Source organism: Panonychus citri, unplaced genomic scaffold (assembly GCF_014898815.1).
Source record: "Panonychus citri isolate SS breed McGregor unplaced genomic scaffold, ASM1489881v1 Contig00023, whole genome shotgun sequence".
NCBI lineage: Eukaryota > Metazoa > Arthropoda > Arachnida > Trombidiformes > Tetranychidae > Panonychus > Panonychus citri.
Window position 1 is genome coordinate 84,840 of NW_026515428.1, and position 26,296 is coordinate 111,135.

At 33.9% G+C, this 26,296-nt stretch overlaps 3 protein-coding genes and 1 pseudogene across 3 annotated transcripts; 2 read left to right on the forward strand and 2 right to left on the reverse strand.

Moving 5' to 3' along the window:
• Positions 1 to 1,062: 1,062 nt before the first annotated feature.
• LOC128395092 (GDP-fucose protein O-fucosyltransferase 1-like) lies at positions 1,063 to 3,446 on the reverse strand. Its single transcript, XM_053355494.1, has 6 exons — positions 2,965 to 3,446; positions 2,704 to 2,810; positions 2,477 to 2,591; positions 2,174 to 2,392; positions 1,913 to 2,073; positions 1,063 to 1,803 (listed from the first exon to the last, which is right to left on the reverse strand). Exons 1-6 carry the CDS (start codon positions 3,092 to 3,094, stop codon positions 1,294 to 1,296), a joined length of 1,242 nt encoding a protein of 413 aa, XP_053211469.1. The 5' UTR covers positions 3,095 to 3,446; the 3' UTR covers positions 1,063 to 1,293.
• A 168-nt stretch (positions 3,447 to 3,614) lies between these two features.
• Positions 3,615 to 6,104, forward strand: LOC128395046 (lysosomal acid phosphatase-like; annotated as a pseudogene).
• Positions 6,105 to 22,427: 16,323 nt separating this feature from the next.
• On the forward strand, positions 22,428 to 23,732 carry LOC128396616 (uncharacterized protein K02A2.6-like). The gene has a single exon (XM_053357230.1). It carries the CDS (start codon positions 22,428 to 22,430, stop codon positions 23,730 to 23,732), a length of 1,305 nt encoding a protein of 434 aa, XP_053213205.1.
• A 507-nt stretch (positions 23,733 to 24,239) lies between these two features.
• Positions 24,240 to 25,727, reverse strand: LOC128396617 (lysosomal acid phosphatase-like). Its single transcript, XM_053357231.1, has 4 exons — positions 25,683 to 25,727; positions 25,400 to 25,504; positions 25,085 to 25,318; positions 24,240 to 25,025 (listed from the first exon to the last, which is right to left on the reverse strand). The coding sequence occupies exons 1-4, from the start codon at positions 25,725 to 25,727 to the stop codon at positions 24,255 to 24,257; spliced, it is 1,155 nt and encodes a 384-aa protein (XP_053213206.1). The 3' UTR covers positions 24,240 to 24,254.
• Between the last annotated feature and the right edge of the window lie 569 nt (positions 25,728 to 26,296).

Genomic DNA, 26,296 nt, shown 5'->3' on the forward strand with positions numbered 1-26,296 from the left:
TGTCCTTTTCATTGCTGCTCAATATAAAATAAAAACTAAATCAACAGACCAACAATTAACTAATTTCTTGTATCTCTCTCTCTCACACACTGTAACTAAAATGATTCAACGTGTTGTTAATTGTTGGTAATGATCAAGGTTAATCAAGGATTTTGATTATCATGACCATCATCAGAGTTGTATTATTAAATCAATTATTAACTACCAAGGCTTGAGTCAAATTAGCCCAATTAAAGTGCATCTAATGAAGATCAAGGAGTTAATTACAATAATTAGAAACGTAATTAAAAAAAACGTTTGTTATTAATTGTTTGTTTTTATTTCGATTACCATTTGATTGTAGATTAGATTAAGGATGAGGACCAAAAGAATAGGGAAAATGCCCTCGAAATAAAAAATTGTTAAACCAATTTTTTCTGGTGCTTAGTGCTATGGTGATTCTGAATTTTTACTTTTTATTTCTCAAAAAATGATATTTTTTGTAATATCGTCGAAAACCGTGTTTTTTACCGAAATATTGTAGGCCACTTACCTATTCGCGAACACGGAAAGAAGTGCATTTCCCCACTCAGTTTTTGATGGTCTACAATATGGTGAAGTTCATTTTTCTCTAATGATTGACTAAGATAGTTTTTTTTCGCAGGCCATTTTTACGGAACGGAAATAGTCAAAAACTGAGTAGGAAAAATGAGTTTCTATTCGTGTTCACGAATATCTTGTAGGACTATTTCCGTTCCGTAAAAATGGCCTGCGAAAAAAACTATCTTAGTCAATCATTAGAGAAAAATGAACTTCATCATATTGTAGAGCATCAAAAACTGAGTGGGGAAAATGTACTTCTTGCCGTGTTCGCGAATAGGTAAGTGGCCTACAATATTTCGGTAAAAAACACGGTTTTCGACGATATTACAAAAAATATCATTTTTGAGAAATAAAAAGTAAAAATTCAGAATCACCATAACGCTTAGCATCAAAATAGTTAGGTTTTAAGCAGTTTGATTTTGCAGGCCTTTTTGGTACTCGTCCTTAGTCTGATCGGTTAAATAATAACCATTTGAATGATTAACCATTTTTCATTTTAATTATTTAACAAAAAAAGTTAATTTACAAGAAATTTATGAGATTAAATCATTGTAATTAAATTGATAACTAACCACCTGTTATCTTTACAATTGAATATTCAATTAGAGATCATAATTGTTTTGCTTTTTCAATATCATCTTAAGATGATTGATTTAATATTGTTGATAATTGCTCGATGGTCATGATTAGCTCGCTAATTGTGTGTCGAAGTCAAAGTTCATCTTTGAAAGATAATTGATCTGGATAAAGAAGATCGTTGGCGAAAAATTGTGTTGTTCGATTGAAACGGAATGACTGAAGGCGAATTCGTGAAGCAAATGCCGAAAATGATGAGATACAATTACCAATGAAATAATTGGAATAAGCTAATAGGTAAGTGTCGATAATGTAATGAGGTGGTGAGTGTTTCCTGGTAATTGTACCGTTGTGATAGGTTAACGTTGGTGTGACTAATTTGACATCAGGTAGTTGTCGATGTATCTCATCCCAAACTAGCTCATTATTATAATCGGTAGCGACATAGATCACCTCTAATCGGTGAGTATTTTCACCATCAGTTAAAGCTCGTTTGATATCTTTAATTATTGTACGAACTGAATGTGAGCAAACCTCATAAGGTAATTTAATCTCATTCAATTTAATTCCCGCTCGATTGGTACACTGATTCGATGAAAACAATTGGCTCATGTCATTTTCCTTAAGAAGACTACAAGCTTTGACCTAAAGTCCAACAAGAAAAGAGAGAGAGAGAGAGAGAAAGAGAAAATATTAATAGTAATCAACGAAAATTTGAGAAATTAGAAAAACTAATTGGTAACAAATGACTTACCCAATCTGAACCATGTCGAAGATGAATTGCTAAGTATGGTTTTCGTGAGAATCCCCGTTCTGCTCGATATTTGGCAGCTTTTTCAGCAATAGAATCAGTGTAATGAAGATACTTCTGAAGTGGAATAGCCTCCTCATTAGTTGGAAATGCTGATGGGGCTCCTGTTATGAGGAACCATTTTTTTTTAGGTTAAAAAAGTTCGAAACTGTGTCATCATCATAATAATAGAGAAATAGATCGAGGTGGGAATTTCTAACTTACCTACGAAGGCAAGGACATTAATGTGTTTAAATCGCGATTTCCACAGTTTGGCCTCTGAAAATTGCGTGACAAGAGGTTGATGGAAAACGGATGATCGAAAACGGGTAATATTGAAATTGTACCAAAATGGTTTGAATGGACTTCCGTCAAATGGATTACATCCTGGTGTCCGGTCTTTATCACCTCTTCTAGGATCATAACATAATATATATCTTTCATCTGAAACAATAATAATAACATCAATGGAAAAGAGAAAAATTTAGTTTAGAATATTTCTTCAAACAAAACGATAGTTCAATTTACTTTCAGGCCAAATTGTTGGTGCGATATTTTCCATGAAATCTTCCATGGCAATTACTCTATGATATTTTCTAATCGGTTCCAATTGAAAGAAATCATCGAAAGGTGAAAATATAACCTAAAGAGAAAAGAATCATTAAAATAATTAAGAAAAGACATAAACATCATTGAGATTATAACAATAGTCTCAAAATAATCTCAATCCCAAAAGAAAATTCAAAATTTCTTACTTGATAATTACGATACTCTACAAATGGTGGTAAAACTAAGGTACGATCTAGATATTTGGCGAATAGTAAAGAGCCGAGAAATTGTTCTGCTTGATTACCAAAACGTCCTAGTAAATTATAAAAGAAAAGAAGAGAAAAATTAATCAACAATTAGAGAAACAAAAAATGTCATAAACAAAGAGAGAAAGAGAGAGAGAGAGAGAGAGAGAGAGAGAGAGAGTATCAAGTCAGCTGATTGAGAATAGAATCTCAATTACTTACCCATACACGGACAATAAACAATATAACCATTTTTATCAATTGTCACATTAGAAGCTGATACAAAATCAGAGTAAACAATTAAGAAAAAAATAACAATCACACCGGTGCAAAGGGTTAATTGTGATAACATTTTCTTTCCGGCATGTAAACATATAAAGATGATAACAAAAAACAAGCCGACAAAATAACAAAAACACTCACAGAAAAACAAAGAAAGTGAGTAACAAAAAAGTAAACACAATAAACGACACTACCAACAGAATGACCAATGGTCAAGGCAAAGAAGGAAAAAAATGAAAATGATTAAAAAAGAGAATCAAATCAAATCAAAACAATCGATTAAAGGTAAAGATCCATAGGAATGTATGAATGGTGAAAACAAGAGAAAACGTTTACTGATTAATCCGAATAGAAACTAGTCCATTTGGATAAATTATTGGAAACATTTGAAGTGATTAAAGAATCAAATTTCTAGTTAATTAATTTCCACAAAACTGGATTAACAACTAATAAAAGAAATACTGGTTTTCTTTAGACAGAGAAACGTAAACATGGCGAATGGAACCAAAGAATTACATAGAATCACGTGAGAAGAATAAAAAGTTTCCATTGGTAAAATTTTGTTCTTTTCTATTTTTTGTTTTCTCTTCTCTTTTGGTTAATTGTTTTTCATTCGAATGTTTTTCCTTCTAATTAATTATTAGATTATTTTTCTACCTTTTTTTAGATTAGATTCTATTGTGTGTACCTGAGTGACTTTTGTTCTCTAATTATCTCGATAATCAATTTAAACTCTTCCATTGTCTTTGTTTCCCTCAATCTCTCTCTCCTTTTGTGTCTCATTTGTTTCTCTGGTGTTTGTGTACCCGTAATAAAGACAATAGACAAAACGCCCTGTGTTTAATTACCTTTTTGGATTAATTTCTATCCTCTAATTGTGATTAACTCTCAATTATATTCTCAATTTTTTAGGTTTCGCTCTGTAAATTTAACTGTAATCAAAATGTTTCCTTCGTTTACATGGTTAACCTTTGTTGGTTTTTGTCTCTTCTTTCAACCTTTAATCACTTCTGCCAATAATGATTCTAATACTAATCTCCAGGGATTAATTTTGGTAAGTCAACCTTTTTTTCCTCTAATTTAATTGATTTGGATTGATTATTTTCTCTGTTAAATATTTGTTTAGATTGTTCAAAATGGATACACATCAATACCTTCAAATGAAACTTATCCAAACGATGAATATTCTGTATCTGAATATTGGCCTGATGGTTATGGTCAGTTAACTATTGTAAGTGTATTTTAATTATTCTGTTTGACTAATTTTCTAATTGTCTTTATTATTTTGTTTCATCTCTAATTTGATAGTGGGGTAAACAACAATTATACAAACTTGGTCAATCAATTGCATCCAAATACTCAACCTTATTACCAGTTAATCCTCATGATGTTTATATTCAAAGTTACGATGATGTACCAACCTTTGAATCAGCTGAAATCCTTTCCGCTGGTGCTTTTCCTCCGATTGATAGATGGATTTGGAATGAGAAATTACTTTGGCAACCAATTAAGATAAACACTAATCCATCAGCTAATGATACAGTAAGATTGATCAAGATTAATCTATGAATAATCTATAACCTTTTTGTCCTTGTTACAGATTTTAGAACATCAATTCCTTGTGAAATACCAACTTTAAGTAACATTCAAACACGAGAAGCTTACATACAATTGACAAAAGCCCATTCCAACCTGTTGGCCTATGTTGCTGAAGAAACTGGATTAGAGGATATGAGTATTAAACAATTTGTCGATTTGTATAAAATAATTATTCTCGAAGATCATGCAAATCTACCTCGATTGTCTTGGCTTAATCAAACAGTTTGGCAAGAGATGGAAAAATTTGTCTCTGATTTGGCTTATTTGATGTACTCAGACAATTTAGTACAAAAAGCCATAGCCGGACCTTTACTGGCACAAATATCTAAAAATATTGAATCAATTCAACAAGGAAAAGATTCACCAAAGGTTTTCATCTATTTTACCAAACAACCTAAGATGATTTCCTTGTTGACCAGTTTGTTGATTAACAATACTCAAGAAATAGTTACCAAACCAGGAGCAGTTATTGGATTGGAAATTTATTCCAATTCAGGAAAACAACCTTATTTTCATCTAACATTCAATGATGGTGAAAAAACTGAACATTGGAAACCTTTGGCCATGTACGGATGTAATCTCGATTGTCCAATGGATCATTTTTACCGATATGCTCAATTTGTATCACCGATCACTGGAGAAGAGCTTTGTAGTCATTCCGATGGTCAACCAGTAACATTCCCACCAGTACCTCGATCATCATCAGATAATTCAGTTGTCCCTCCATCGGCAGCCTTAAACTCAGAGACTGATGTTTCAACCGATGAAACCTCAGAAAGCAGTGGCGGAGGTAAATTTACTTCGATAGAAACTTCATTTATTCATTGGAACTAAAAACTGAAACTTTTTTCTTTTCTTTTCTTTTTCTAGGTTGGAGTACTTTCTTAATTACTATCCTTTGTTTAGCTTGTGTCGCTTTAATCATTTTCGGAGTTGCCAAGTACGTTAAACGCCAAAGACGAGTTGAATATTTTTTCATCTAAAAACTTTCCGGACAATCAACTTGAAACACTGACCAAATCATTTGTCCATAACATTAATGGTCAACTCAGAGAAAGTCTCAAATAAGATTTGAATACAATCGGAAATATTAATAATTATTTAGACAAGTGTTGAATATAATTTTTCACTTGCAAACAAATTAACAATCAATGAAAATTTACGCAAATTTATTAGGAAACGATCATTTTTTTATCCCTTAACAAGTAAACAAACAATGTAAATGAAACAATCTAATCACCCGAAGAGTGTAAACAAATGAAACAAACTTAATTTGGAAATCAAAACAATTTTAAATTACAATCAAAATTGAATTTTATCAATCGTTTTGATGATAATCAACTTATTTAATTGTTTCGGCGAAAGTTTGAAACTTGAGACATCGATCAGTAAAGACAAAAACAAATGACCATTGTTGACCTAAGGTCTCAATTCTTAAAACTGATGTGCTAATAACAATTAACGTAAAAAATTCGAGATGATTTAGTTATTTGAGTAATAAAATTAAAAATTTTTCGGCCCTCGGAAAAGCTTTTAAGGGGATTAGAGTTTGAGAAAATTAATTTTATCAAGAAAAACAATTAAGCAAATTGCCTTTTCAGTCATAAAAAATCGCTGTTAATTAGTTAAGAAACGAATTTCATCTTTACTATTACAGTTCTAACTTACAATAATCTCTCAAATTTCGTTAAAGTTAAAAAGCAAGAGAGTTATTGAGGAAAAGGATTGGCTGTTGATTTCCTTTGGCCTCAAGTCTTTAAAAGCGAATAATAATTCGCTCTGAAGAATATGAGAAACGATTTAGATACAATCAACAGAGTTTTAAGATTTAAGAAAACAATTCATCTCTTAGATTCGAACCAAAGCAGTTAAGTAAAGTGCACATGTTTTCACATTTAAGTGTTAATTAGTAAACAATTTGGTTAGTATGTAATATATTAAAATTAAAAACACAAGAAAATTAAATCTATTATCGGAAATTTATTACAATTGAAAAAGCAAACTTATTTGATTATTAATATTCAAAGATCGAAAAAAAACTTCCCATCAACATGAGGAAACATCATTTGCCCATCTCCGCTCTTCTCAACAATACTGAATACAAGGTTTCGATTCTCTTTTCGGCAAAAATCATCGACCATTTTCACCATTTCACTTGCGTCATTAGGGGCGGTTATCGGATGATAGTCAAGAAGACATAAATTTGGCATCATCTTGATTATATCGATTGCGTCTTCTTTTGTCAAAATATTAATTCGGCCAATTATCGTCAGGTTGGTACAATTGGGAAAATGAAATGCAGTTCTTTTGATTACAAGACGGGCTTTTCTTCTACTTTCCTTAGGTTCGAAATTGAGAGCGACTTTTCTGACACTGTGATTCTTCTTAGAACGAAAGCGTGAGTATCGTTTAGAACGCGTATACCTTGCATAGTAATAAATTTGTAAATTTTTCAAATCAGGAAAGTAGGATGACAGTGGACCATGAAAGTGGAGATGATCGCACGATGTGAAAAAGATTTCTTCCACTCCTGGGAAGAATCGGCTGTAGCTGAACTCGGCTGAAAAAAGAATAAAAATCAGTTTCTCTAATTAAAGACGAATGAGAGTTGGAATTACCTTCGGAATCGTCTAAATAGAGTTTTTTGAGATTCGGCATTTGAGCAGCGTAATTTTCGAAGACTTCCAAGCGAACTCCACCGAAATCACCAAACTTTTCCAAATTTGCTCCAAATTTACATTCAACGAAAAAAAGATCAAGAAATTTTCCATCGTTCACCAATAGTTGAGTAATGTGGCCACAATTTGCAACAATCTGTTCGTCAATATCAACATGCTTATATTGAAGAAATCTTTTACATTCAAGGTAAGTGTACAATCCACTAAGTGGATTCCCAGAGGACAATACATTCGATACAACTTTACATGGGCACGTTTTTTGAAAATCCCGAGCTTGCAGTACCTTGAGGTTTGGAAATACTTCGGCGACATTTATATTTTCCATGAATCGAAAGCTCTCAGTGTAGATATTGTGAGGTGGAGGTAATATCGTTTTCTGTGACCCACCTATTAGAAGAAATAAAAGATAAATAATTACAAAAAGAAAATGTTTAATTCGTTATTGAATGTTTTCAATCTGATAACTTACACGTTAAAGTTGTGATTTTCTCATATCGAATCTGAACCAATTTCCGCCATTTTGAACAAACTTTTGTAAGTAAAAGAACAAGTTAAAAGTTACAAATTATAAGTAAATATTGAGAATATAATTGTTTTTACCTTTAGACGAAGATATAAGATCTTCAAGTTTATCGAAGTTATCGAATATTTTCATTAAACTAATATCAGGTAGATTGTTGATACTCATGGTGATGAGAAAGTTAAAAAGCACTTGAAAAGTTTGCACGTTGGAAAAACTTTTGACTGGAAAGTTTAAACTTTCGGTTGAAGATTCTTATTGGAACTTTTTGGCCTTAAAGATGGTTCCCATGGAAACACGAGAGCTCTCATCAAAAAGAACATTGCCCGCTCTTTACGAAAACTTCCCCAATTCATTACGACTTAAAATGCAAAATAACTTCAACATTTTCATCCAGCAAAGTGATAAACTGACCAGTATTCGCCAATTTTAAACTATTTATCGGAAATTCATTATCGCAGTTGTTGCAATCTTATAGCTCGTTGTTCATATTTACCTACCCAGTGCTTACTGTTCCCTTCAACTGGACACTTTCAACTTATGGCCGAATCGATCAACTGACCAAATCAGATTTTTAACTTGGTTCACTTGATTTTGGCCTCGTAAATCACATTTACCTCTGGTTATATTATTCGGCTAAGTCATCAACTAATAGCACTCGGTCATTTTTATGCCTCTTTCGCTGCTGACCTAACCGACTAACGTTTGTTCAAAAACATAATTTTCACTGGACTTGGAGTTGAAATTTTGTTTCTATCGATTTTCATAATTCTTGTCACACTTGTCTTAAAGTTTCATCTAAGGTCAAATTAATTAACCGAGTTAAATCACTACAACACATTGATCATGTTTCTTTTACAATTAAGAGTAAATTGTAATATTTTAATCACTTTATAGAGATTCATTTAAAAACTAACATTATCCAACAATCAATTGGAAACTGAGATGAACAATTGACAGACAAAGTGAAATCTAATGATGAAACTTTTTCGACAAAAATAAATTTTCATTATCATTTAAATAAAGAAGTTTTTTTCATTTCAATCTTTTCTCTTGTTCTTTATTATCTCGACCTTGGCTAATCGATCTGAATACATTTAATCGTTTCCGTTGTTTGAATCAATCGGGATGAAGTTTATCAATTTTCTCGGTGTTTTGGGTGGCGAAGTTAAGTCTATTCAAAACTTGGACTTTTCCATTTGGACACTGTAGATGCTCATAAATTTGCCTTTTCGAAAGAGATGAAGATGAGATCATTTCAAATTGAACATCGACTCACTTCCTGCGAATGGTGCATCATATTGTTAATATTAAGATATTGTTCAATTGATTGTTGCCAAGAGAATTGGAAACTTTGCCATTCCTGTGAATGTCATTACATGGCTGTTCTTAAGGACTTCTCCATTGGCTTTTTAGCTGAAGTTCCAATAAGAATCTTCAACCGAAAGTTTAAACTTTCCAGTCAAAAGTTTTTCCAACGTGCAAACTTTTCAAGTGCTTTTTAACTTTCTCATCACCATGAGTATCAACAATCTACCTGATATTAGTTTAATGAAAATATTCGATAACTTCGATAAACTTGAAGATCTTATATCTTCGTCTAAAGGTAAAAACAATTATATTCTCAATATTTACTTATAATTTGTAACTTTTAACTTGTTCTTTTTACTTACAAAAGTTTGTTCAAAATGGCGGAAATTGGTTCAGATTCGATATGAGAAAATCACAACTTTAACGTGTAAGTTATCAGATTGAAAACATTCAATAACGAATTAAACATTTTCTTTTTGTAATTATTTATCTTTTATTTCTTCTAATAGGTGGGTCACAGAAAACGATATTACCTCCACCTCACAATATCTACACTGAGAGCTTTCGATTCATGGAAAATATAAATGTCGCCGAAGTATTTCCAAACCTCAAGGTACTGCAAGCTCGGGATTTTCAAAAAACGTGCCCATGTAAAGTTGTATCGAATGTATTGTCCTCTGGGAATCCACTTAGTGGATTGTACACTTACCTTGAATGTAAAAGATTTCTTCAATATAAGCATGTTGATATTGACGAACAGATTGTTGCAAATTGTGCCACATTACTCAACTATTGGTGAACGATGGAAAATTTCTTGATCTTTTTTTCGTTGAATGTAAATTTGGAGCAAATTTGGAAAAGTTTGGTGATTTCGGTGGAGTTCGCTTGGAAGTCTTCGAAAATTACGCTGCTCAAATGCCGAATCTCAAAAAACTCTATTTAGACGATTCCGAAGGTAATTCCAACTCTCATTCGTCTTTAATTAGAGAAACTGATTTTATTCTTTTCAGCCGAGTTCAGCTACAGCCGATTCTTCCCAGGAGTGGAAGAAATCTTTTCACATCGTGCGATCATCTCCACTTTCATGGTCCACTGTCATCCTACTTTCCTGATTTGAAAATTTACAAATTTATTACTATGCAAGGTATACGTTCTAAACGATACTCACGCTTTCGTTCTAAGAAGAATCACAGTGTCAGAAAAGTCGCTCTCAATTTCGAACCTAAGGAAAGTAGAAGAAAAGCCCGTCTTGTAATCAAAAGAACTGCATTTCATTTTCCCAATTGTACCAACCTGACGATAATTGGCCGAATTAATATTTTGACAAAAGAAGACGCAATCGATATAATCAAGATGATGCCAAATTTATGTCTTCTTGACTATCATCCGATAACCGCCCCTAATGACGCAAGTGAAATGGTGAAAATGGTCGATGATTTTTGCCGAAAAGAGAATCGAAACCTTGTATTCAGTATTGTTGAGAAGAGCGGAGATGGGCAAATGATGTTTCCTCATGTTGATGGGAAGTTTTTTTTCGATCTTTGAATATTAATAATCAAATAAGTTTGCTTTTTCAATTGTAATAAATTTCTAATAATTACTAACAATTCTAATTTCTAATTCTAAATTGTGTTATTTGTACAATTTCGATCATAGTTAAATACCTTCTTGGAACTAAGAAGTTTTCATCAGGCTGTGTCGATTAGATTTTTGAATTGACCTCTTTTTCTCTTCGTTGTCATGGTAACTGATGAATTAACTTTTGCTCTGGAGAAATTTTTTATTCTCTTTTCAATTGTCCGATTTGATTGATTTTGTTAATTTCATATCATTTCTGTTAATTGTTTTCAGTGTTTTCTTTTCAATTCGAGGTGAGTTTTTTATTCTAATTTTAAGCCTTGAGGTGTTGAGTTTTGTAGAGTTTATGGTTTATTATGTGTTTTAATTAGCTCTTTTCTTTTTTCTGTTTAAGGTTAGTCACTTTTGACTTTTCGCTGGGCCGTTTTTCTTACTTTCTTCCAACCATCATGAGTTCAACATCTTTAAAACGTCATGTTAATGAGTCCGAGGTTTTGGCTAAATGAGCTAGAGTTACCAGTTTAAAGGGATCTCAACCTTTCTACTTGTGTTAAAAGAACTCGAAAGAAATGTTTAAAGTAAAAATGATAACAATGATGTTGGTTTCTATACCAGTATTTGTGAAGATTTATCTCGTGTTGTGAAAGAACTTGGTGTTATTTCCCAGTTTCATTATATTCTTGTTTTGTTGGATGACCATTCCAATGCCAAGCGGAAAAATATTCTTGGTAAACATCTTACACGCCAGGAAATGAGAAATAAGTGCCAAAAAAGGTCCAAACTGCCATAAAAAATGCCGCAACTTTTTTACAAGAAAGAGCTAAAGAATCTAAAGAAATCTTAAACGCCATCTCCTTACAATCCAGTCTCATGGATGAATTAATAGCAGCTAGAGAGAAAACGAATCAAGAAGCCTTCAGTGCTTTTGATTCCTACTTGAAACTCAAATTCATGATTTACGATGCTGACTTAGCTTGTGAGAATTTAGATGGACTTATTGACGAAGCAGCAGCTGAGCTAAAAGCCGAATCTGAAGTGCTAAGTTAAACCGAATATCAAGAAGAAATGGCGAAAATAGAATTCGAGACCAGAGAAAATGCATATCATGCAAAGATGAAGCGATTAAATGATTTGAACGAATATCTAAGTGAAAATATCCAGAGAGCTGATTTCGATTGAACAACTAAAAGCATCCAATGTTGAGGCTGGAATAAAAATCTCCATGCTGGAAACTCAACGGAATTCTCATAAAGAATTTCTAGAAGATGCTGACTCTGATTTGGAATTAGTTGATGCTGACTCTGATTTGGAATTGGAAGAACTAGACGATGAAATAGCCCAAATACGCGCACAAATTTCCGCATTGTCAGCAGCCTAAAACTGTTTCCATATTAGAGCAAGACGAAAGATTATTCTTTTACTTTTTTCATCATATTATTCAAACAATTGAAACTCAATTTATTTTTCATGTACCAAAATGATCGAAATGAATCAGTTCATTTGAATTGGCACTTTTCTAATGTTTATGTTTGTTTGACAACAACCACTTGAGTCTTTTGAATCATTTTAGAGGAGTTGTTATTCGTCAAGCTGTTATTCGTCGAAATGTTCATGATTTTGATCGATATAGTAAAATATTGGAGAAATGGGATTACACAATTTAACTAAAGATTCGCCAAAATGATTCAACTTTCCTGAAGAAACTCATTAAAACACCAGTTCACTTGGTCAGTAAGTTAGCATCAACTGCAAGTCTTGATAATTACGGTATTTACAGCGAGCTGATCGTTTGAAAGTACTTTGGATCGCAAAGTAAGTTGACATGTTCTTCAGGAACTTGATTTTAATTTCGAGAAAATTTTCTGATCGATTCATTTATTTGTCAATTTTCCCTTTATTTTCAATAGGCTATAAGGATATGAATTCTTTCTCGCTGAATCATTATATGAACAATTAAATTAACTTTTTGTCAAAGAAATGTATTGACTTTAGTTTTTTTCGAAAATTTTTTCTTCTTTAGTTGCTAAGGGGGAAGGCGAAAATAGAGACTCCTCCTTTTACCAAAACATCTTGGACCTTACCTAACTTAGCTACCTCGAATCACATTAAAATCCATCATTATTAATATTCAAAGATCGAAAAAAAACTTCCCATCAACATGAGGAAACATCATTTGCCCATCTCCGCTCTTCTCAACAATACTGAATACAAGGTTTCGATTCTCTTTTCGGCAAAAATCATCGACCATTTTCACCATTTCACTTGCGTCATTAGGGGCGGTTATCGGATGATAGTCAAGAAGACATAAATTTGGCATCATCTTGATTATATCGATTGCGTCTTCTTTTGTCAAAATATTAATTCGGCCAATTATCGTCAGGTTGGTACAATTGGGAAAATGAAATGCAGTTCTTTTGATTACAAGACGGGCTTTTCTTCTACTTTCCTTAGGTTCGAAATTGAGAGCGACTTTTCTGACACTGTGATTCTTCTTAGAACGAAAGCGTGAGTATCGTTTAGAACGCGTATACCTTGCATAGTAATAAATTTGTAAATTTTTCAAATCAGGAAAGTAGGATGACAGTGGACCATGAAAGTGGAGATGATCGCACGATGTGAAAAAGATTTCTTCCACTCCTGGGAAGAATCGGCTGTAGCTGAACTCGGCTGAAAAAAGAATAAAAATCAGTTTCTCTAATTAAAGACGAATGAGAGTTGGAATTACCTTCGGAATCGTCTAAATAGAGTTTTTTGAGATTCGGCATTTGAGCAGCGTAATTTTCGAAGACTTCCAAGCGAACTCCACCGAAATCACCAAACTTTTCCAAATTTGCTCCAAATTTACATTCAACGAAAAAAAGATCAAGAAATTTTCCATCGTTCACCAATAGTTGAGTAATGTGGCCACAATTTGCAACAATCTTTCAGTCAATATCAACATGCTCATTTTGAAGAAATCTTTTACAGTCAAGGTAAGTGTACAATCCACTAAGTGGATTCCCAGAGGACAATACATTCGATACAACTTTACATGGGCACGTTTTTTGAAAATCCCGAGCTTGCAGTACCTTGAGGTTTGGAAATACTTCGGCGACATTTATATTTTCCATGAATCGAAAGCTCTCAGTGTAGATATTGTGAGGTGGAGGTAATATCGTTTTCTGTGACCCACCTATTAGAAGAAATAAAAGATAAATAATTACAAAAAGAAAATGTTTAATTCGTTATTGAATGTTTTCAATCTGATAACTTACACGTTAAAGTTGTGATTTTCTCATATCGAATCTGAACCAATTTCCGCCATTTTGAACAAACTTTTGTAAGTAAAAAGAACAAGTTAAAAGTTACAAATTATAAGTAAATATTGAGAATATAATTGTTTTTACCTTTAGACGAAGATATAAGATCTTCAAGTTTATCGAAGTTATCGAATATTTTCATTAAACTAATATCAGGTAGATTGTTGATACTCATGGTGATGAGAAAGTTAAAAAGCACTTGAAAAGTTTGCACGTTGGAAAAACTTTTGACTGGAAAGTTTAAACTTTCGGTTGAAGATTCTTATTGGAACTTTTTGGCCTTAAAGATGGTTCCCATGGAAACACGAGAGCTCTCATCAAAAAGAACATTGCCCGCTCTTTACGAAAACTTCCCCAATTCATTACGACTTAAAATGCAAAATAAGTTTAACTTTTTCACCCATTAAAGCGATAAACTGGTCAAGATAATACTCATCAGACTAACTTAACCTTTGAAATGATTAAATTTAATCATGAAAATGAAATAAGCTGATTAAATGACTGGAAAGTTTAAACTTTCGGTTGAAGATTCTTATTGTAATTCTTTTGGCCTTAAAGATGGTTCCCAGGGAAACACGGGAGCTCTCGTCAACAAGAACATTACCCGCTCTTTACGAAAACTTCCCCAATTCATTACGACTTAAAATGCAAAATAACTTTTTAGCTGAATTCTGAAGCCATCGGATTATTTGCTGATGATGATTCAAGCAATTTTGATAGCCTTATCTTGAATCGATGAACCTACTAACATGTTGGACATGAAGGTGATCATTTGGCGCGAAAGTTATCTAATCAAAAGTTGGACTTGGGCGCTTTTGGTTGTCTCTCATTTCTTAACAGTGTCCAACCAATGTACTTTGTTTTCATAATCAATGAATTGACCCTACGCTGGAAATTATGACAACTTTGTTAAAGTGAAAAGTGAGAAGCAGAATAACCAAGAGAGAGAATATGAAACTCAAATTGATTTCAGAAAACATACTCAAGAATTTATCGACAAATTTCGTTATAAGGCTAAAAGAGCGAGTTTGGTTCAGAGTAAGATCAAAATGCTGGAAAAGTTACCCGTTCTTGCTCCAGTTGCTAAAGAGGAAAAAGTTGTCCTTAGATTCCCAGAGAATAAAACTTTAGCTCGTGCACCGATACTTCAATTAGATGAGGTAAGTTTTGGTTGGGGAACCGAACCAAATGTACGCGAAAAGATATCAGTTAACGCTAATCTACGATTAAGAATTTGTCGAGATATTCGGTCAGAAAACCCGCGAAGTGGGTCAAAATGGAAAGAATTGTTGGCGCGTAAAGTATACAACTCATAAACGGTAATCTATGTGTAGAATGAAGTCCGATGTGCATCAAAGGAGTGTGATCTATTTATTCAATTATTGATTCGATGATTGCGGCTGTCATTCATGGAGCCTAACTCATTACATTTCGTAGCGTCCTTTGATATCACCATAACGCAATTTAGCCGTCGTTTAGCTAATCATTGGTATTAAGATAAACATAGTATATGATTTATTCAATTGAATCTTGTCTTATTTGTAGTTTATTTATTTTGATTTTTGGTTTTCATTGAATTACAATCTAATCAGGTTGATGATTGTGATTAACTATCATTTTATTACCACAGTTTGATAACTTTCAAGAGTTATTGATATAATAAGTTGATTATGGGTGAAGATGATTAATTTAATTGCTATTAAAAGAAAGCAAAAGCAAAATTATATTAAACAATTTACTTTCATTCGAGTTGTTTATTACCGTGTTTACGTGCAAATAAGAACGGTGCTTGTAAATGAGTGCACTTTGTTTAAGCCCATTTAGTTCAGTTTGTTGAAGCTCTATGCGCACAAACTACATTGAAAAAGATGGTGAAACGAGAGCAGAGCCTTTAACAAAGTATCAACATGGACTTATACGAGTTGCTCTCGTTAATAAGCACCGTTCTTATTTGCACGTAAACACGGTAGTTAATTGTGAACAATTTAGTTACACTTGATCATCATCATCATTAAAATGATTTCTTTGTTGTTTTCCGCACAATCATTAAATTTAGTTCATTGTAATAATATTCAAGTCAAATGCAGAACAACAATTAAGTTAATCATTAATCAAAATCTAAACACAAAGTTACTTAATGAGCTAATAAATTGAAAAGTAACTGAATTAACATTTACATTGATCATCAGCAACACAATTAACAAGATTTAATCGTTATACTGATAATCTATTGAAATTTATACAATTAATTACTCTCTCTCTCTCTTTCTTCTTTTTCTGCTTCAACTTAATTTCAGTTCTAATAATTAATAGTTTTAATAATCAGAATCATATTTGTATCGGTAAGTGATAACCTTTCAATGAGATAATAACAGTTATCCCTTGAAAAAAAGGTTGACTTTCTGAGTTTGACAAGTGGCTTGGGCTTCTTATCATCTTGATGATGTTTAAGATGAAGTTAGATATCTAATGACAGAGAGAGATAAGTATGTTTATCTTTCTGTTATCATGGGAAAACAAAAAACGGAAGAAGATGCTTGAAGAAGCAAATCTTATATCAATCTAATAAAAAAAGTTACTTCATCTTCTTGTTGTTGTTTTAAAGCTTTAAATGGATTATAAGATTTCAGAGAGGAAGATGAAACTTGCAGAGAGATAGAGAGGAAACTTGATTTTCTTTGCTTCTCTTTTTTTTCTATTCGCCAATTTGAAACCATTTATCGGAAATTCATTATCGCAGTTGTTACAATCTTATAGCTCGTTGTTCATATTTACCTACCCAGTTCTTACTGTTCCCTTCAACTGGACGCACCAGCTTATGGCCAAATCGATCAACTGACAAACTAGATTTTCCAACTTGCCATTATTGTGATTGCCATTACATGGCTTTTCATATTCTGTTAAAACTTGAAGCTCGGAAATTGGTTATAAATCACTGTCACACATTCATCAATAAAAAATATCGAGGTTGTAGCTTTAGAAGTTAATTGATTAAGGCTCGTATTCACCAACTGAGATCAAAAGCTAAGATCAACTGATCCTGGAATCAAGTTGATTCCGAGTTTAAAGCATAAAGTAGTTTCACCAAGCCTGATTAGTTGATTCCAAAATCATTGATTCCGACTTAAATTTGATTTAAGCTTAACTTAAATTAATCTTAATTCAATTAAGAAATTGTCACTAAAAGGGCGTGTTTTTGTCTTTTTCCCCTATTTTTTCATTTTTACCCCTAATTTTTAATTAATTTTTTGGTAAGATCTTAGTTAATGGTTGGAGGTGGAGCTAACGGCTATTCGTCACACTTATCCCTTTGTTTGTTTAAATTAGGTTAGTTTAGGTCTTCATTAAAAGGGTCAAAATCGACATAGGAAGGCATGGAGGGCCTGAGACAATCAAACGGGCACACAAGCAACCGCAAATTCAAATTAATTTTTCAATTTCAGCTGACGAACACTATCGATAAGTGTGTTGAATAATCATTGGCTCCGCCTCCAACCATTAACTAGGATCTTACCAATTTTTTTTACCAACCGATCATCAAACAAAACAACGGTCACAACAATAAAAAATTATTTCTCTTTAGACAAAAGCGGTTAATTTGAAGTGGATGAATTAATTAATTGTTTATGGAAAAGACTTGAAATTAAGATTGATTTCCAAACAATTAACAAGTTATATGATTACACTGATCAAGTTTTCTAAATATCTTTGTTTAGATTTTTATGTGAAAAAGAAATCTTCTTTACGCTAGCAAAAATTGTAGAAAATAATAGAGCATTATGATATAAACCTATTAATTAAAAAAAATTCGGAAAAAATGAGTTAGATTGAAAAAAAGAGAAAAAAAAGTCAAATCAAAATTTGATCATGGTAATTACCAAGATTTGCTCAAGACTTCCACAATCAAATTTGTTTGATTTTGGTTGGTGAAACAGCAATTTGAGCTGAGATCAATTGATTTCGATTGGTGAAACTAGATTTTTTAATTCCGGAATCAAATTGAACCGAACTTAACTTTGATTAGAGATCAAGATTTGATAATGGTTGGTGAAAGACAAAAGCTGTGATTAGCAGATTTAAATCTAGAATCTAATTTGATTACGGTTGGTGAATACGGGCCTAAGAAACTGATTCAAGTTTAATAACAATTGATGTTGATTAATTCAAGGTAATTTTAAGAACAATTGTATTCTCAATATTTACTTAAAATTTGTAACTTTTAACTCGTTCTTTTTACTTACAAAAGTTTGTTCAAAATGGCGGAAATTGGTTCAGATTCAATATGAGAAAATCACAACTTTAACGTGTAAGTTCAAAAAATCGTAGTCAAAAGATTTAATAACGAGAACAACATTCGGATTCTCGAAAAAGTTTTCTACCCAATTAGCAATTAATCAATCAAAGTCTAAACTGTGGTAAAAAGTTTTCGTTTCGATTAAGCAGAAGTTTTTTCACTTCAATCAAGTTAATTTTGACAATTAACTTGTTTTCAGTTTGCTATTGTTCAACTTTTGGGTCACTCATTTAACCAGCTTATTTCATTTTCATGATTAAATTTAATCATTTCAAAGGTTAAGTTACTCTGATGAGTCTTATCTTGATTGCCCTTAGATAGAGCTGAAATATGGCGTGTATATGGTTAACAATTCAGCTTGATTGTGATTTGAAATTAAATTATAAATAAAAATTCACAAAAGAAGACGCAATCGATATAATCAAGGTGAATCCAAATTTATGTTTTCTTGACTATCATCCGATAACCACCCCTAATAACGCAAGTGAAATGGTGAAAATGGTCGATGATTCTTGCCGAAAAGAAAACGCTAATCTACAATAACGAATTTGTATTGCTGGAGACAATGGTTCGGGTAAAACAACATCACTCAAATTCATTGGTGACATTTCACCGAGATCAGGTGAGCGAAAAGCTCATACAAATTTGAAAATAGGTAAGTTTAAAGTGAATGATTTAAACTTGTTGATCTCTAATCTTTCAGCAAACAAACAGATCATTTGGGTTGTGGAGCTGCTGGTCAAGTATTGACTTGTTCACTGATCCCGAGCTTGTCGGAAGCCTCGACGCTTTATTGCCCGTTGCGATGAAGGTGACTCTTTTTAATTCTAATGGCTGATCAATTATATCATTAATAACACTAATTGAATTGATTTTTTCACAGAAATTAAAATCAGATGTATCAGAACAAGAAACAGATGATTTCATGAAAGAAGCTAAAATGCACTTTGTTCACAGAGAATTGGCCGCTCGAAATTGTCTTGTCGCGAGCAAAAACCGTGAATCAGCAATCGTTAAAATCGGTGACTTTGGTCTAGCTCGAGATATTTACATGTATATAAATGATTAGTATAATAAAGAGATTAAGGGTTTAATGCCAGTTCGATGGATGGCCCGGAAAGTTTAGTTTACGTCGTTTTCACGACCCAAACGGATGTTTGGTCATTCGGTGTTCTACTTTGGGAAGTTAGGACTTTGAGTCAACAACCATACCCAGCTCGTAGTATCCAATAAGAATTGAACCATGTTCGAAGTGGTGGTCAACCTGAAAGGCCACCAAAATGTTTAAAGGAGATGTAAGTGTTTAAAATCATCAGAGTCGAATAAATTCTTAATTTGATTGATTTCTCTCTCAATAGGTTCTTTTTGATGAATCAATGCTGGTGTTACAATTCAGACATGAGACCAACATTTATGTCTTGTCTCAATTATCTGGAGGAATTAAAACTTAAATTGTCATCAGGAGACGGAATCATCACAAGTTTTTCAAACCACAGCTACTACACTAAGTGTAAATCAGTTGCTTGTTTGTTAATTTACTTTTGCACCATCACAATTTGATTGAATCCGATCTCCATCTCCCTCTTTAATTACCTTCCCTAACCTTCCCCTGAAGGAGCCTTTGATAATTTTGGATTCTATTGGGAAGATGGACTTTTCTCTAGGCCATTAAACGATATCCAAAGCGTTAACTTTCCTTACATCGTAGTTTAACCAAATGCTTGATGATCATCTAACCATCAACTGGATCTCTAACAATAACCGGTGAAACCTTCGGGTCAAATTAATCAACATTTATCAACTTAATTATCCTTTTAAATAGGTAGTTTGACGAACACCCCAAATTGTTGATATATTTCTCGTTGTAATTTTGATTTTCTTCGTTCCATAACAGGAGCATCTTCAGAGTTGAGATTTTCTACCTGTGGAGACTCTAGTGGTTTCAATAAAGCTTTTAATAGTACCATGGACATAGCGACAACTTATTGTGTTTCATCTCGAGCGGAGAGCGCTCATTCAAAATACCTCAACATATCAGTTGATCACGAAGGTTATGAAATAGTAATAATAAGACAACCTTCTCATCTCATCAACAGCTTCAACAAGTAACCCAAAACTTGCCTTCACGATTGGAATCTCGCAACTTACTAGCTAGAGCTGAAACCATTGCTCACCGAGGGCTCAAATTTAACCAAATAAATCAAATTCCCAATCCCACCCTTGACACCGTAATAACCCACCTTCTCGATTATTTGCATCACATTGTTTTTAGAAAATAAACTAAATGGCAAATCGCAGAAGAACCTCAACTCAACAACCATCGTCTCTCCCTGACTCTATCGATCAACCTCAACCATCTTCAATAATCAACATGATCTCTACAAACAAACTAGACAAGTACTTCGGTTACTCTAATGATATTAGAGTACAAACCTGGATAAAATTTACGAGCAACACATCAACTCAAAAGATGACGATGATCTCGTCAAAGGTCTCATGTACTATCTTAAGGAGAAAGCTCTCGAATGGTATGGAGACGAAATCATTGGTTCTGGTATCGAATCTTCGACAGAGGTAAAAGCTTTATTGATCAATCGCTTTGGATGTGAAACAGAAGCTCCACTCGTAGAAGCTCAACACATCTCCCTTCGCCGAGAAGAATCTGTCGAAGAATACTACCTACGCAAAGTAAGATTGCTTAGACAGACTTCTCTATCTACAACAGAAATTCTTCAACAGCTAACCGAAGGCCTTCCGTTCTCATGGAAACTTCTTATGACATCCGCTCGTCCCAGTAACACTAACGAGTGGATCAAAATAGCTTTGCAAACCGAAGCTCACTTCAAGGCCAATGAAAAAAGGAAACTTACGTTCCATAAGAAGAAACCAGTAAAAACCTTTGTTGCTGCTCCGCCACACAACAATAGTCTCCGTCCAGCTCAGGGTGATAGGAAACTCCAGATGCAGATACTGTGAAAGACTTGGTAAGACCGAGCATCATTGGCATCGTGAATGTCCTAATCGTCCTTCAACAAGTCAAACCCCTCACACGTATACTGCCGAAGAAGAGTATCCTACTGCCTCTACAGCTGCAACCACTTGTTATGGTAGAAACATCTCTCCGATAATCAAATTTCTAGATGTACCAATAACAATTGATGGTACCAAGATGGAATCGTTCATCGACACTGGTAGTACCGTCAGCCTCATGAGTTCTAAGATAAGCAGAAAACTCAATCATAAGATAAACCCATCAGAGAAGATAACAATCAACCAGCTTGATGGATCTACATCTAGCATTGGATTCGTCGTCGCATCAACCACCGTTCATCTCACAACTAAAATGGTCAATTATCATGTTCTCCCTAATTTTAAATACCCAATTCTCTTAGGTTTAGACACTGGAGTTGGTTTTGGATTACACATCGATTTGGAAGAAAAGACTGTGTCGATCCGATCACCTAAAACCAAAGAGTTGGTAACCCTGTTAGAAGATACAACCGAGAAAGACCAAATCAACGTTCTCATCAACAAATATCAAAACGTATTTGCCCAGAATGAAACCGATATTGGACGTATCACAGTAGCCCAACATCGAATAACAACCACAAACCATCCTCCTATTCAACTACGAGCTCAGCGAATCCTTGGCCCCCTTCTCTACTTATATAATAAATTACTTAGACGACATTATTCTCTACAGTAAAACACTCGAAGATCATCTCAACCTTTGGAGAGAGTATTCATCTTGCTCAGAGAAAACAATGTAAAACTCAAGTTTTCTAAATGTAATTTCGCTCGCATCGAAGTGGGTTACCTTGGGTACGTCATCAGCAATGAAGGAGTTAAACCATCAACCGAGAAGAACAAAGACGCCGCTAACTTCCCTGTCCCAACCACTTTTAAGGAAGTAAGACAATTCCTTGGTTTGGCCAACTATTATCGACGCTTCATCCGAAACTTCTCTGCTATAAGTAAACCACTCACCTCTCTTCTACGCAAAAACCAATCTTTCCATTGGCATGATCCTCAACACCAAGCTTTCGAGGAACTAAAACAAAAATTAGTTTCTAAACCAGTCCTTACCATTTATAATTAAGATAAACCATGCATACTATACACAGATGCATCTAAAATTGGTATTGGTGCTACTTCAATCCGATGACGATGGACTTGAACACCCGATCGCTTACTATTCAAAAGCACTCAATGTACACCAAGGAAACTACACAGCCTTTGAGCTTGAATGCCTTGCCATCGTTGAAGCAATTGACCATTTTGAAGCCTATTTTGGTCTTCCTTTTAAGGTGATTACTGATCACAGCGCACTTAAATGGTTACTTACGCTCAAGAAACCTAAAGGTCGACTCTACCGTTGGAGTATCAAGCTCTCAACTGTCTCTTACGAGCTTTTTCACCGAGCTGGTCGTTCTCAACAGCATGTAGATGTACTTTCACGAGCTCCAATTACCCTTCTAATTGATGCAAATGAAATAAAACAACATCAATCCACTGCTGATTTCACAGAAATCAAACAACCTTTCAACATCAATGGTATCATCACAGTAAAAACTAATGGTAGTACTCGAGCTATCATCCCACCGACACTTCAAGATAAGGTGATGCATCATTTTCACGATGATCACAGTCACCCTGGTAAAATCAAAACCGTCAAACTCATCACCTGTTTCTACTGGTGGCCGGGCATGATTCCTCAAATAAAATCTTATGTTGCTTCATATAAAACCTGTCAACTAAAACAACCGCATCGACCTTCTATTGGAAGAATGATACTGCCAAGTACCAACCACGAAACAGGCGAACTCGTTGGTTTAGACACCATTGTGATGGGACCTGCTGCTGGTAGCACTCATCACAAATACATTCAAGTCTTCATTGATCATTTCTCTCGTGATGTTTGGGCTTTTCCAACAGCGACTAACACTTCTGCCTCTATTGTTACCCTTGTTGATAAATTAGTACAATCAGGTGTCAAAATAAAAACAATACTAACTGATTGCCATAAGAACTTTCAAAGTAATGTTCTTAAACAATGCCTTAAACGCAATCAGATAAAGCATATCTATTCAACACCTTATCATCCTCGAAGAAATGGTATTGTTGAACGAATCAATGGAACCTTAATGCTTAAAGTACAAGCTGCTTTACAAGATCATCCTCATTGTAAGTGGACGACTCTCTTGCCAAAAATCGTTACCGATTATAACAATACTCCACACGATATCACTGGCTACGCTCCATCTTATCTCTTCTTTGGTAACGACCCTTCACCCACGTACTCAACCGCGACTAACAACATACAAGAAGCCAGGGAAAATGCCAGAGAAAGAACCCGAAAAGAACAAGAGCGAAGGAAACAAAGGCATGATGAAAAGCATCCAATTTGCCATCGGAGCCAAGGTTCTTAAACAAGTTCCACATAACCACCCATCATCCAACAAGACATCACCCAAATATACAGGCCCTTACTACATTATCGCGAAGATAACCGATGTAACTTTCGACATTTCTTTCAGGACCATCTTTTCGCGCTCATGCTTCCCTGCTCAAGAAGTTTGTTGATCGTCCACAAACTGAAAATTACAGTGGGAGAGTGTAAAGGTCCACAAAATGAAAATAAATAAACAAATAAACAAAACAGATAAACTGGAAGAGGAAATTTTAACTAACACAAACACATAAACAACTCATGTCAACCATGTATAATTTTAATATAAATTTGATGATAAATGATAAACTGTATTTTCTGTATATCAAGTTGACCTTTATAAGGCCAGAGATTGACCATGTAAATTATCAATAAACTTCCCTTTGACCTCTCAACTACCGCCCTCTAGTGTCCAACAATTGTCATCAAACTTGTAAAAGTAGGTTAACAATTGTCCCTTTCCTTTCTTCCTCCTCTTGACTGTCACGCCCCCTATCGACCGTCACACATCGGTTGAAACATCAGTCTCTGAGTTTAAGGCTGCCGATGGAGGGACAACTGAATTATCTGATGATGATCGAGGTACTGGTGGGAACGTTACTGGTTGACCATCGGAATGACTACAAAGCTCTTCTCCAGTGATCGGTGATACAAATTGAGCATATCGGTAAAAATGATCCATTGGACAGTCGAGATTACATCCGTACATGGCCAAAGGTTTCCAATGTTCAGTTTTTTCACCATCATTAAATGTTAGATGAAAATAAGGTTGTTTTCCTGAATTGGAATAAATTTCCAATCCAATAACTGCTCCTGGTTTGGTAACTATTTCTTGAGTATTGTTAATCAACAAACTGGTCAACAAGGAAATCATCTTAGGTTGTTTGGTAAAATAGATGAAAACCTTTGGTGAATCTTTTCCTTGTTGAATTGATTCAATATTTTTAGATATTTGTGCCAGTAAAGGTCCAGCTATGGCTTTTTGTACTAAATTGTCTGAGTACATCAAATAAGCCAAATCAGAGACAAATTTTTCCATCTCTTGCCAAACTGTTTGATTAAGCCAAGACAATCGAGGTAGATTTGCATGATCTTCGAGAATAATTATTTTATACAAATCGACGAATTGTTTAATACTCATATCCTCTAATCCAGTTTCTTCAGCAACATAGGCCAACAGGTTGGAATGGGCTTTTGTCAATTGTATGTAAGCTTCTCGTGTTTGAATGTTACTTAAAGTTGGTATTTCACAAGGAATTGATGTTCCTAAAATCTGTAACAAGGACAAAAAAGGTTATAGATTATTCATAGATTAATCTTGATCAATCTTACTGTATCATTAGCTGATGGATTAGTGTTTATCTTAATTGGTTGCCAAAGTAATTTCTCATTCCAAATCCATCTATCAATCGGAGGAAAAGCACCAGCGGAAAGGATTTCAGCTGATTCAAAGGTTGGTACATCATCGTAACTTTGAATATAAACATCATGAGGATTAACTGGTAATAAGGTTGAGTATTTGGATGCAATTGATTGACCAAGTTTGTATAATTGTTGTTTACCCCACTATCAAATTAGAGATGAAACAAAATAATAAAGACAATTAATTAGAAAATTAGTCAAACAGAATAATTAAAATACACTTACAATAGTTAACTGACCATAACCATCAGGCCAATATTCAGATACAGAATATTCATCGTTTGGATAAGTTTCATTTGAAGGTATTGATGTGTATCCATTTTGAACAATCTAAACAAATATTTAACAGAGAAAATAATCAATCAATTGCATCCAAACAACCTAAGATGATTTCCTTGTTGACCAGTTTGTTGATTAACAATACTCAAGAAATAGTTACCAAACCAGGAGCAGTTATTGGATTGGAAATTTATTCCAATTCAGGAAAACAACCTTATTTTCATCTAACATTCAATGATGGTGAAAAAACTGAACATTGGAAACCTTTGGCCATGTACGGATGTAATCTCGACTGTCCAATGGATCATTTTTACCGATATGCTCAATTTGTATCACCGATCACTGGAGAAGAGCTTTGTAGTCATTCCGATGGTCAACCAGTAACATTCCCACCAGTACCTCGATCATCATCATCAGATGATTCAGTTGTCCCTCCATCGGCAGCCTTAAACTCAGAGACTGATGTTTCAACCGATGAAACCTCAGAAAGCAGTGGCGGAGGTAGTTACACCCGAAGAGTGTAAACAAATGAAACAAACTTAATTTGGAAATCAAAACAATTTTTAAATTACAATCAAAATTGAATTCTATTAATCGTTTTGATGATAATCAACTTATCTAACTGTTTCGGCGAAAGTTTGAAACTTGAGACATTCGATCAGTAAAAACAAAAACAAATGACCATTGTTGACCTAAGGTCTCAATTCTTAAAATTGATGTGCTAATAACAATTAAAGTAAAAAATTCGAGTTGATTTAGTTATATGAGTAATAAAATTAAAAATTTTTCGGCTCTCGGAAAAGCTTTTAGTGGGATTAGAGTTTGAGAAAATTAACTCTATCA